At 44.7% G+C, this 13,126-nt stretch overlaps 1 protein-coding gene across 1 annotated transcript in view; it reads left to right on the top strand.

Annotated features, from left to right (window-relative positions):
• Positions 1-11,704, top strand: part of chchd3a (coiled-coil-helix-coiled-coil-helix domain containing 3a) — a 63,210-nt gene extending 51,506 nt beyond the window's left edge. Inside the window, exons 8-9 of the mRNA XM_061070968.1 lie at positions 8,306-8,441; positions 11,536-11,704. Coding sequence (XP_060926951.1) covers positions 8,306-8,441; positions 11,536-11,559 — 160 coding nt within the window. The 3' untranslated portion in view covers positions 11,560-11,704. The remainder of the gene's footprint in view (positions 1-8,305; positions 8,442-11,535) is intronic.
• The last annotated feature ends 1,422 nt before the right edge of the window (positions 11,705-13,126 follow it).

Raw genomic sequence — 13,126 nt, 5'->3', positions numbered from 1 at the left:
CGGCGTGGCGCTAAGCTCTCCTGTCACCGCTAACCTTTCAGAGGTTTTTTTGGTGGGGGATTTCCTGTCGAAGACGGTCAATCCAGGGTTTGTCCGGCGTCCCTGTAGAATTGAGATGGAACAAGGACGTCAGGTGTCGCTGAATGTGTCGCTCTAACAAGACTAAAGGATTGAGAACATAATCTTGTGACAACTTCAAAAAACTTGGGGACATCTGTCATCGAATCAGAAAAAGTGTATTTCTACAACTTTTTGATTATGATTAAGTGCGTCTGCGTGTGTCAAAGTCAAGCTTTTTCAGCCTCCCCCCCCCTCCATACGGTCATCTATAGAGAATAATTTTTCATTTCTGCTTGTCGCTCTCCTCCTCTCCCTCAGGCTTTTCACTCATTCCCTTTTCACTCATTTTTTTTGAATCACTTTTAAATAAATCTTTTTTTTTTTTTCTAATGTAATCCAGTTGACAATAACAGCAGCACCTGTCTTCGCTTTGTTTCTTCGCACACACACACACACACACACAGATACACACATGCTCACATAAAAGGTGGAATGAGGAGGCGTGGAGCAGAACTTGTTGAATGTAAATGGCTCATTGTTTGTCTTGTTTGTGCCGCGGTGAGGAGACCACACCTGACAGTCTGTCGTCTCCTCCGTACCATGTGGGAGACAGCGGAGCCCACTCATCCCTCATTCAGCCTTTTAGAACCGTAAACATCTCTCAGGAATAAACAACTCCCAACAACCCTGCTTTATTTTAATGATATATCCAAATTGCACAGTATTACCAGAAAACCCTTAGTAATGCAAGTGCTGCTTATTAAAAGTTTTTGGCGCACGAATTTCCTTGTATTTGACATTGCCAAATGATTTGCGATGCTTTATTATAATTACAGTAAACAGAAACTGGCCGGTTTGAGATCCACCCTGCTGCTCCAACATGTAAATGAGGTGTAGAGTCAGGTAGAGGCTTTTCCTTTCCTGGCAGTGCTCTCAGTTTGTTTAAGTGAACAAAACCAATGTCCCAAAATTAACGAAGAAATGATTCATCGATGTTTAATTAGGCCAAGCAGCACTTTTAATTACCCAAAATAGCAGTGATTAAATTGGCAGGCAGGTTGTTGCCGAGCGATGTGTTTTTTCTTGGCGAAGCAAGACGGGCTGAGCGGCGTTTTGACCCGTCTGTCAGGTGAGGGTTTACCACAATTCCGTAGCTAGGCAACCCGGGGCACAGGGACAAGATGGTGGTCAGCAGAGGAGCGAGAAGTCAATAACGGCTTTAAAAGCTCCTCTTTTGGCCTTAAGAGCTCCGCCGTGCTGCTGGTAAAAAGCGCACACAATCCAAGCGACCTGCGTGGGCGTATACACTGACACGCATCACATTCACACACCTTTTAGTGGCAGACTGGAAACCCACTTACAGCTTTTATTGCTTTTCTGTCCTGTTTGGGAGGGTTTTTTTCTCTTCCATATAGTGAATATTACAGCGACATGATTGCAAGAACAGAAAATACCTGACATGTGGCACTTTGTGTATGCGCAGAGGAAATGTGTTGCATGTTTACCAATCGCGACGCCCCGCCGCTCTCACCGTTTTGGACGAGCCTTGTTATTTCAAGGTCTCTGAATCACCGAGCCGGCGAATATGTTTCAGGTGCACGTTTCCAAACACAGCAAAGTGCAAAAAGTCTGAGGCCATTTTACCAAATAAACGGTAAAGTGGTCTCAGGCTTTCCTTTTCACTTTTGTGAAATCTATCAAACGTGTCGTATGAAGAGACCAAACACCGGGTCCCTTATTAGAGCATGTATGCAGAGAGGTTAGAAAGGAGAAGTGCACCGTTCCTTTTCCCTCTTTAACTCACTCATCTATCTCTCTCTCCCTCGCCGCTCACTTAGGAACCGTGTTTTCTGTCTTAATTTAAATCTCTCTCCCTCACTCCCTCTTTGTTATTGTCTGCTTCTCCCTCGCTCCCTCATACACTTTTTCCATTCTTCTATCCATCACTCGGCTTCTTGATTTTCGTCTCTGTCCATCCATCCATCCCTCCCTCCCGGCCCACTCTCTCTCTCTCTTTCTCCCTCTCACTACCACTTTACCTCTCTCAGTCAACCTCCTATCCATGCTGATGGATTTCAATGCGGGGGGTCGTTCAGCTGTGCTTTTTAAAAAGCTGTGTTAGCGAAATGCACGTCATTTTTCTCCCTAACTGGATCATTTGTATTTATTTACCCCCTCGGTACTGACGCCTGCCTTAACTAGAGAGAACATGAGGGCTTTTTAAGGGGAATCCGGCACCCACCCCCTTAACCCTATTAACCCCTAAGTGGACCCAAATGATGATAAATAGACAACGTGGTGATTTGGAACTCAATATGGTGGCAGAGTAAAGTAATCCATACCCTGGATGGAGCTGCAGTATGTGTCGCCTGTGTTTAAACAGATGGGTTAGAGATGAGGTTAGAGGATTTCGAGTAAGATGTGTGAAACCCGACTAGAACAGAGCATAAAATGTCTCCTGCTTGTTTGTGGCCAAGTGCTTTTTAATCATGATAGAATAATAACAGCATTAGTTGTCATGTGGAAACAGACCAGATGGCTTCATCTAGCGCAGGGTTGCTTTTAAACACACACACACACACACACACACAAAAAGACAAAAACTAAAATCCCCAGAATAAACAAGAACAACAAATGAAACTACAACAATGGCGGCTCTATACCGGTTTCGCTATGTTTGCGACAGACAAAAACAAAATTGCCTGACGGATTTGGATCGAAATCGGTTAGTTTTCTCTAGGGGTCGAACGGGGTCAAACATTCTTAGCAGCACTCTAATTTGGGGCCAAAACAAAGATGTGTAATCAGCACAAGAGCCAAGAGGACATTGTCCAATAGAGTGGACGCTAGAGTAGACGATGCCCTTATGGCCCCTTCGTCCAATGTGTCTGTGTTCGTCTCCTTCCTTGTATATGCTCCTTCTTGCTTTCTGTATTTAAAGTTGCAATGCATCTCAAATCATGACAGATGAACGTACATGTTTCCAGATGTGTCTCACACTTTGTTCAGCCATCGAAGCATGTCGTATCCTTAACCAAGATCTATGAACGTCATTTTACCGCAGAGCTCTGCTCCGTTACAGCTCATGGTAGTCATGATCAATTTAAGTTGCTTTTGAAAAATGACTCGATACCCTTCTGTCTATTGGCATAACTCATGCACGCCGTATGGAAATCTAGGTATCAGTCTTAATTCATCCCCTCGCAGTCAATATGTCCTTTGAAGAATGACGCCGGAGCCATAAACCCATCGGAATGTGTCCCCCTGCATGGAAATGTGCTGACTTGTGCAGCGGGAGGCTTGAAAGAGGGGGATTGTATTAAATGATATAGGGACACCTTGAGGAGGGAGGTGGACAGTGAGAGGGAGTGAGCAGGTAATCTGTTCTACTTTATTGCGTGTTAAATGGGACACGTTCACCCTCTCATATCCTTCCTGCCCCTCCTCTCAACCTCGTTTTCGGTCCTCTCCTGGAGGGAAACTTTACAAAGGAAGTGAGAAGAGAGCTTTAAGAGTTTCCTCTGCCTCGCTCTCACCTCTCCTCTCCGACTCTCCCTCCCCGTAGACACCCCTCTGCCGCTTTTCTCTGCCGTCTCTTGCCGTGCTCTGGCTTGCAAACATCCACCGGCGGTCTCTGGCTCACCGTCTCTAATAAAGCAAACCCCCCCTCCCTCATCTGTCCGCTGTTCTTTACCCCTGTCTGCTTTATGATTCATGACGCAGAGCTGAGGAAGTGTAATGTTGGTATCTGAAGCAACCGCCTCCCTTTCATTCCTCCCTCAATCAGTGGATCCAGGCAATAGGGACAAGTGTGTGTGTGTGTGTGTGTGTGCATTGGGGGTTGGGTTGGATACGGTGATGTTATAGCAACCTTTACTGCTACTAATGACTCAAGGCGAGACCCTATATGACTGTTTAGATTAACTGTCTCTGGGGTACATGGGGTGCATCTCACACACACACACACACACACACACACACACACACACACACACACACACACACACACACACACACACACACACACACACACACACACACACACACACACACACACACACACACACACACACACACACACACACAGAGTGCAAATAATACTGTCTCTGTTTAGATGTCTCTGTTTGTTTCAGTCCCCTCCTCCTACATGGAGTTTTATTAAATATCCCGTGAACCACTGGGGATAGAGGTAGGGAATCATAGATTTGTTTGGGGATATTTTATGGCAATGTCTGGTTCTATAACCTGAATATAGGTTATTGGAAGGGTGTATTTGTATACCATCATGTGGTCACGGGATAAATCAGGAGTAAATAAAATATCTAATACTCTACTTTTGTGTTGTAAAATCTCTAGTTACACACTAGAACCTGACCGATTTATCAAAATGTATAAATAATTGATTGATATGAGCCTCTCGCAGATATATTGGCTTCAGCATTTATGTTTGATGATTCAGTCAATAAGAAAACCCATTTTACAGAATCGATAACACATTTGAGATGTGCATTCATATTACTTCTAAAAAAATTTCATTCATAGTTATTAGTACGTTTATGGTTAAACTCCAAATTATCAAGCTTTAATTAAATTTGTTGACGGTTTCCTAAAGATGTCTTAGTAATCATTGATATATTTTTTTAATATATATTGTATGAATTTGATAATATTGGAAACTATAAACTCAGGAAATAGGAAATTGGTATGGAAAATAAGAGAAAAAACTAACTATATAGTTTTACATCCTGTAGCCTCTTAACCTATTTCAAGTTAGGCTTCTGAGAAAGACATTTCTACAGTCGTACTGAACCTTGTTTTAAATTTCCCCTGCCCTCCATCCCTTTATTTTATTTCCTGTACATCATTTAAACCCAGTAAAGAAAAACAAAACTCCTGCTTTGGGAATGTGGAACAGAAGCTCTGTTTATGAATGCCTCTCTCCTCAGATTACATGGGAACTGGATGATTCATGGTTGTTTTCAAATACATCTATAATTATACCCAAGGATTCCCACAGTGGAAGGATTCACTGTGCTTTTACTAAGGAGCATTTAAGTGTTTTGCCTATTTTAACAAGGATTCATCAGGAACAACCGAACGTTTGTTTTGTTTCATGGGCTTTTTGTTTATCAGAAGATATTGATAAGCTTTAAAACTTTTCAATCGACTAACAGAAGAAGACTAATATCACTTTGCTCTGATAGATAGAATCTCACAACCTTGTATTGCTGAGTAAATATAAATCCTTTACTCTCATTCATAGAAACAGGTGTGTTTGTGGCCTATTACCGATACGACCTGTCCGTCCTATATGCGTCTGCTCTCCTTGCTGCATAACGCTGCAGATGTGTTTCTGCAGTAAATGACGGGAGGGCAGCTAATGTGGAACTGAGGGGTGGAGGGAGGGGGGGGGACTGAAGTCTCTCCAGCTCCGTGTGCTTGGCGTCATGAACTTAATGTTAATCTTAATGATAGATGATAGTGTGTGTGACAGTGTTATTGTCTCCATGATTAACTCAACCGCGGTCTGAGGCGCTTCCTCGCCGAGAGAACCGGGGAGCAAGCAAAAAATAGAAGCACCAGTGTCTAGTTCCTCATCAGGAAATGCTCTTCATTTCTATCTACCTCCCCCTCTCCCCCCCTTGTCCCTCCCTCCCACCCTGCCTTCATGTTACCTCCTTTCTCTCTCTGAGGCCATTACTGGTGATAAACACTGTGGTTTGTATCAGCAGGATGCACCTGGCATTAACGCAGATGCTTAAGAAAGTAATTAGTGGGTGTTTGTGGCTCCTCTCGTCCCCGTAGATGCCCATAGGCGCTGTAATAAATGAGTGCCAGGATCCATAGGAACAGGATGGCAGCGATTCCTGCCCCGCGCCGCTGTCATCGTTCAATACCTCGACGCAGAGCAATGGCCTTGTCGTGCCTCCCAGCAAATGACTGAATTTCTCCCCCGACGGATGCACAAGCGCAGAACCCTCTCCGCGCCCGGCATGATAACGACGATGAATACCGCTCTCATGTCCACGGCAGATTCTTTCAGTTTGTCCCATTGTTCTGTTCGTGGCCCTTCAGTTTGAAATGGAGACTATTTGAAGTTAATTCTCCATTGCAGTGTTCTCTCCATGTGTCGGGTAATAGCTGCCATTAGCCACTGACTACAATGGCTGGGATACTTTACTGGAAACAGATGATGGCTCAATCCTGCAAGACTTTCCCCTATCCAAATCTTTGCAAATAGGAAAATATCGATTTAACAACCAAATGTGTACTATGAATTTCTTCTTACTCCGGCGGGCGGTATATGGCCCCCTGCTAGGCTGATAGTATTTGTAAACATACCCGAAGTTCAAGTCAAGTCTAATAGGAGAAATCTGTCAGGGTTATCTGACAGATTTCTTAATGTCTTGGGAACAGGGAATACCACAGACACTTTCCTCTGTCGCTTAGCGTTTATTTTGAATTTGTTTTCTACCTTTCCACTGCATGGATACTCAAGTTTTATAAGAAAGCTCCTCAGAGATGTGGATTATTCCTTAAAGCACAAGCTCTAACTATTTTGACTTCCTCTCATGTTGCCACTAATCATCACTGTCCTGTACTGTAGGTTCTTCCGTCGTCCCCAAACAAACATGACCATGTGGAGATGCACATATGTACACATGCACCACAATCTTCCTGCTGCATTGCACCCTGGGTAATGACCCATGTGACCAATCCCCTCCTTTGTATCCAACGGGGGGGTAATTTCTCACTCCAGGGGGCAAATCAAACATCTGATTCTGACTACAGGGGCCCGGCTTCGCCCCCCCCAATATCCCTTTGGGAGCTCCTGAGCTGCTGACGGGCGAAATCTCTCTCTTTCACACCCATGCAAGGCGGGTTTAGTGAGGCAGATGGAGTGTCCTGAGCACTGGTGTGAACAAAACGATGACACCGCCATTAGCATAATAGCCCGAGCGTGTGCATGTGTTGTCATTATGGATTTTTATGGGGTGTGTGAAGAGACAGACAAAAGCAGTTAACACCGGCAGCGGCACCAGTGCTGGTGGTACCGCTTCGATTGGCTAAAAAGGGTCGGACTCCTGAATCTAACGAAGGTCCAATTTGATGCACTTAAGTTTAGCGTAGCATCCATCATTAGAGGTGCTAGCATCTGGAAGTTACCAGCTAAGACTGCCGCTCTAAAGCTGAAGCAGACCTCAAGGACAGACTTGGAGTGTGCTAAGCTAGTGATGTGTAGCCAATAACCAGACAATTTGCATTCACAGTCTATAACAGCAACCTCCTCTTGGATGCTAGGAGATTGAGTTTGACATTTACACCAGTCCAAGGTGATGGCTCCCCAGTTTGTAAAGTGTCGACACTTGCAAGGAGCCGTTCTGAATCAATGGATGGATTCCACCTTGTAGAGGGATCGATACTCTCGTCCATTACACATTTTAAATGTTTTTTAGTGGTAAGACACAAGAAAAGGGACTAATTAAATGGGAAGGTATACTGAGCTTGCCTGCAATTTTAACCCCATCATCATTATCATCATCCCTGCAAGCTTTATTGCTTTTCCACACTCAACCATCACTCTCGTTTTTGCTCTGTATTGCACAAGGAGTGGCAAAGTTATAGCTTCTCCTCTGTTCCCTCTCATGGACAGCAGCCGTTGTTCTGGAAGCTGTATTTGATGCTTCTTATTCTCCATTTTTAGAAAAGCCCTCTGGCCTCCCTGTCGATATGTAGTAATGCACACATCGACGTAGTCATCCCTGCTGTCCGTGCAGGTCGGATTGACCTCCGACCCTATAGCAGCAAATACAGTGACGCTGATTCACGCTGATGGTGTTTTGGGCTGGAATGAGAGTAATAATAGAAATGACAGGGGGTGTACACACACACACACACACACACACACAGTGTAGCTCAGGGTGCTCTAACAGAGCATGAACTCTGTTGAGAGAAAATGACCATCGATTTGTCCATCGATTTGTCTATTTTCCAAGAATATGTCTTCTTTTCCTCTTCTTCTCAATCTTTTTTATCTCGCACTAATTGTCCTGTCCACCTGCATTACCCATCATCCACCTGATTTTTGCCTTTTGATTCTCTCCCACACATTTAACACGTCCATCCCTTTTCCTCAACACTCATCCCTCACTCTCCCCCCTCCTGCCCCATCCTCTTTTTCTCTTTGACGCCACACTTTCCACAACTTTTCACGCTGCCTCTCTCCCCTCTCTTACCCCCGCAGGCGGTATGAGATGTATCCCGTGTGCACAGACCTGCAGGGCCAGATCCTCGCGTGCTACAGAGAGAACGTCGGGAAAACCCTCCACTGCTCCAACATAGCAGCACTTTACCTGCAGTGTGTCAACAACTCCAAACAGGTGGGTGTTTACCAGACTAATCCTTTTTCTCATATCTCATGTAAACATCATTTGATGCACTACTTTGGAACGATGGCATATGAATGTTATGCATATGTGCACTGCACGCTTGTTAAGTGGAATGAACGAGCAGGCAGGTGAGGAAAATATGTAAAACTTGAATTTAAAACCACAACAACCCACTGAAATAATGCATTTGTTCCCCCTTTCTGAAGAATGACAAGCATGTGCATGCACCCTCATGGAGAGATGATATGTGAGTCGTAGTGCTTCCTAATCCTGTAGTGTAGCTTTCAGTCGAATTGATGTTTGTATTACAAAGTAGTCCCATGTGTGTGCTAGCGAAACATCAGTGGCCGCTTAGATGTGTGTGATAGCTGGAGTAGAACAGTCGGTCTGCTTTTTAAATGTCTAAATGAAACACACTCACACTCACACACGCATGCTGGAATCCATTTACATGCGCCAGCCCTTTGCTTTTAGACAGGAGAACATCGTTTCCACAGGGCTGCTGGCGCCTGAGTACAGCTCATTCTACATAGTTTAAACCTTCTGCTGTATTTCCATAATATCTGCTGACACAGGCATTTCCCTGACTGTCACTGTGTGTGTTTTAATGTAATCAAACCAAAGGAGCTTGTTGGAAACCATCGTCCTCTCCATGTTTTCTCCTTTCATTGTCAAGTACAACTCTTTCTTTTTGTTCTTTCTCGGCGGCCACACATGTTGTTGTAATGGTAATGTCACTCAGGTTGATATTAACTTGATTCCCCCTCTCTTACTTTGCAATATGTAACATCCATTACCCCCCCCAAAAAAGGCTCAATTTACATTCATAGAGCTTTTCTATTAGATTTTTTTTTTTTTTTGAATTGCATTGTTTTGCCAGAATTGAGGAGTTTCCAGTGTGTCGCTCACTCTCGAGGGTATTAGTATTAGATCTAAAAGTCAGATGCAGGCAGATTTTAAAGCTATACATTATGTAAATTGCACAATGTTTTATTCATCGTGCGTGCGCGTGTGTCGTACGTGCATTTTCGAGCGTGCGCTACCTGTAGCCTCGTCAGGATTCAGCCACGGTGCGTTGGCCGTCCGGATGCTGTTATGATCTTGTAAATTGTTTGGAAGCAAGCCCGCGACGATATGGTAATCCACTTGTGTTTATCAGCCCGCGGCAATCGTGGCACACTCCTGTTCATCTGCGCTTATCTAAGACTTGCTTTTAAAAGCCATTAGGTGCTGAAGAAACAGTTCTGCGATAAGGCTTTAAGGAAGAATATGCAGAATTACACAGCTGACAAAACAGTGGGGGGGGGGATGAAGTAGAGTTGATATGGGCTGATGCAGCTTGATGATTAGGATGTTTACACAGTTTTATCACAGCCAGGCAGGAAGCTGCACCCGAGACGATGTGTCATAGGATGTGACTTTGACCTCCGGAGGTCAGAAGATCCAGACGTGTCCTCTTAAGCCCGTCCCTCATCCTTCTCCTTCCATTTCTCAAATTCGGCAGCACCACAGCTACAGATCAGAATGTGTGAGGTGCCAGATCCCACTGGATCTAATCCAAACGACCCTAAATCTCTCTTCTACTATATTGACTCGTCAACAGGAGTCACCTGAAGCAGAGGCCTTTTCAGCCACTCGGCCTTTGTCACTGATAATTAGGCTTCTTATTGGCACCGTCGCTGATAACATTCAATCCCAAGTTCGCTCTCTTTTGTGCCCCTGCCGCCATCCCTCCATCCACTCTCCCTTCATCCCCTCGTCACACTTCCAATGCATTCACCACTTAACAGGTCCAGATAGCAAACAGTGTGGAGGAGGCAGTGGAAGGACAGATAAAGTCTCTTCTTTCTTTCTCCCTCTATGAATAAGAGTTTATCACGAGGGCCGATCTCTCCATCCACTGCTCGGCTCCTCATTCCATATTCTCGCTGCATGACCGCCTCCTGCTCCCTATCTTTGCCTTCTCCCCTTCGTTTTTTTTTCAGACTGACCCATCTCCCTTTCTGCTCTCAGAGGACCAAGTCTGAGTCGTGTTCGTGGTTTGGAAAGGTGTTAGGTTTGCAAAGTATTGAAATGCAAAAGGTGCCGCGACCTTATGTAACTGCACCGACGTCCCCTTTGATACAGACAGCGTTTCGATCAATATTGCTCCTCTAAGTATAAATTATGATTTAATTTGTCATTTCAGCACTTGTCAGTAAATCTTGACCCAGCAGATATTTGTACTTTTAATTTAATGTTCCTCTCCTGAAATTGATTAAACAGGTAAAAAACAAATTAATGACCTTAAAATGGCTTCAAGGTGACAGTACACCTTTTGTTTAGGACATTTTATATAAGATCAATACCTGCATTGGATTAGTGCGTCTCCAATATTTGTTGCCCTATTGGAATCCGCTGTATTGATGCTGCCACGTTCCTGCATCTCAGCAGTTACCTTGGAACTATAGACAGTGTTTTCATAACCTCCAGAAACGACTGTGACGAAGAGGAGCCAAGTTGTAATAAGCTGGAATCATCCGTGTTTCCATCAAAGACTTAACCTCCACTCTGCAGTGAGGTGGCTCTCTTCTGAGACAGTGTTTTTTGATTGATAACCATTTCGTGGTCAAATCAATATTGCAGAAGAAATGAAATGTTACAGACGTGGAACCGAATCCCCATTATTAAGTTGGTCTGCGAGGAAGAACATCTTCTCTTTCTCTACCTTACTCGCTCCCTTACGTCCCTTAATTCCTCTATTTTTCCCCGACGTTAATCTTTTTTTCTTTCATACAGAGGGATCAGCTGCAATAGGTTGGTTCAAATGGTTATTGACAGCGAGTGCGGGGGGGATTTGTGCCTGCACTTATCGCTAACATGAAATCCACTGCCCTGCGGTCCTCCTACTTTTCAAACTCACCCCATCCTCTTCTAATTTTCTGTTTTTTTTTTTCTTTACTCTCTCAGGCCTCCGTCTCTCTCTGTCTTGTCTCTCCTGTTTGACATATTATCTTTCCCTTCTCTTTGCGTTGTCTATTTAGATTTGATTTGATTTGCCCCTCTTGTCTATCTAATGCACTTCCCGCTCTGTTTTTGTCTGCAGAACAAGTTGAGGACCGGGGGTTAAGGAAGAAAGGAGAAAGTAAGAGGGAGTTTATTGTGTGGGATTACTGATTATCGACCGAACGACTGACAGACCAGACTGCAGTGAAGGAGGAGGGGAATGAATCAGCACCGACACACACACACACACACACACACACACACACACACACACAGACACACAGACACACACACACACACAGACACACACCCTCAAAACCCAGCCACGGAGCCACACTAGGCACTGAGCACAGCACCTAGAAAAAGAAGTAGACCTCCTTTCCCTCAACTCTTATCTCCTCCTCCTACCTCTCCAAACATTCGTCTATCTCTCCTGTGAGAATGGCAGAGGGACAGCGATACTGTCCGCCATTTTGGAGACACACCGGTGACCAGCGGGACCCAGCAGGCTGGAGCTTGGCCCGCTGCAGAAGGACAAAGATGAACCAGAACCAGAACCACCTCAAGAACACCAGCCATCCCCTCTCACTCCGCTACTCTTCAGAACGCAAAACTCTATTTTTCCACCTTAGTGTCAGTCCTCAATTTGTTGTCATTAATTCAGTGTTACCACCAGTTCCTAATGCACTGTCCTGTTCACAGATACACACTTGTGTCCTAACCCTAACCCCTTTGCATCTGTCGGTGTGATGTTGTCGTGTCACGTTAATATTGTAACGATCCACGTGTTGAGTTCTTATCCAGAGCAACACTTTGCCACGATGTCTGATCAGAAGAAAAATAAAAGACGAAACAATACAGGAACTTGTGTTGAACTTTTCTCCATTAATATGCAATGGGCTCCATCTCTAAAGTGTGTGTGAGTGTGCGTGTGTGTGTTTTATGCTAATTACAGGAAGTGTTGTATATCTTTGATGGATACGCGGCCTTCGTGTTGTCACAGCGACATTTTTCCAAACAGAGTGAACAAGCCCAGGAGACGGGGACTGAAGCGTTGGGGGGGAAATATTCGTCCCAGATGTTTGCTTCCTCATCCATCTTTCCCTCCGTTTCTCTATCTGCCTTTCTTTATTCAGCTCTGCGTGTGAATCCTCATCTGCTCAGTAAAGGCTCTTATATACTTCTACGTTCTCCGTTTCTCGGAGAGGGCTCCACGGTGGGCGAAGAGTCTTTTTGATTTTTACTAATCCGACCACTGTACGTAGAAAAAAATTCACCACCAAACCCATAGGTGGCGCAACGGAAGACGAGCTCAGAGAAGCCTACCCCATTTGGGAAGAAGAAGTCCACGTGTCTTTGTTTACATCTGTTAGCCTGCCTCCCACACTCTGAACCATGGCAACTAACAGAACTAAATAAAGTGACACCCAGCGGGTCAAGATGCTGATGTTATCGTTTCTTAGCGCAGCGGTTCCCCGGTCTTGTTTCCGAACTGTGTCGCTGATTCCACAGCTTGAAGCTCCGTGTAGCTTGAAGCTAGCTCCCCCCCAGCTTCCACACACAGTCAGCAGGGACTCCCGGCACTAACTACTATCCAGTGTTTGCTTCTAACCTGACGGTATTATAGAAACAGTGTCATGATAGACGTGGAATTAAAGTCGTGACGGCGGGTTCTTGCACTGTTACCACCG

The sequence above is a fragment of the Limanda limanda genome, chromosome 1, assembly GCF_963576545.1.
Source record: "Limanda limanda chromosome 1, fLimLim1.1, whole genome shotgun sequence".
NCBI lineage: Eukaryota > Metazoa > Chordata > Actinopteri > Pleuronectiformes > Pleuronectidae > Limanda > Limanda limanda.
This window is presented reverse-complemented; position numbering and strand designations above follow the sequence as displayed.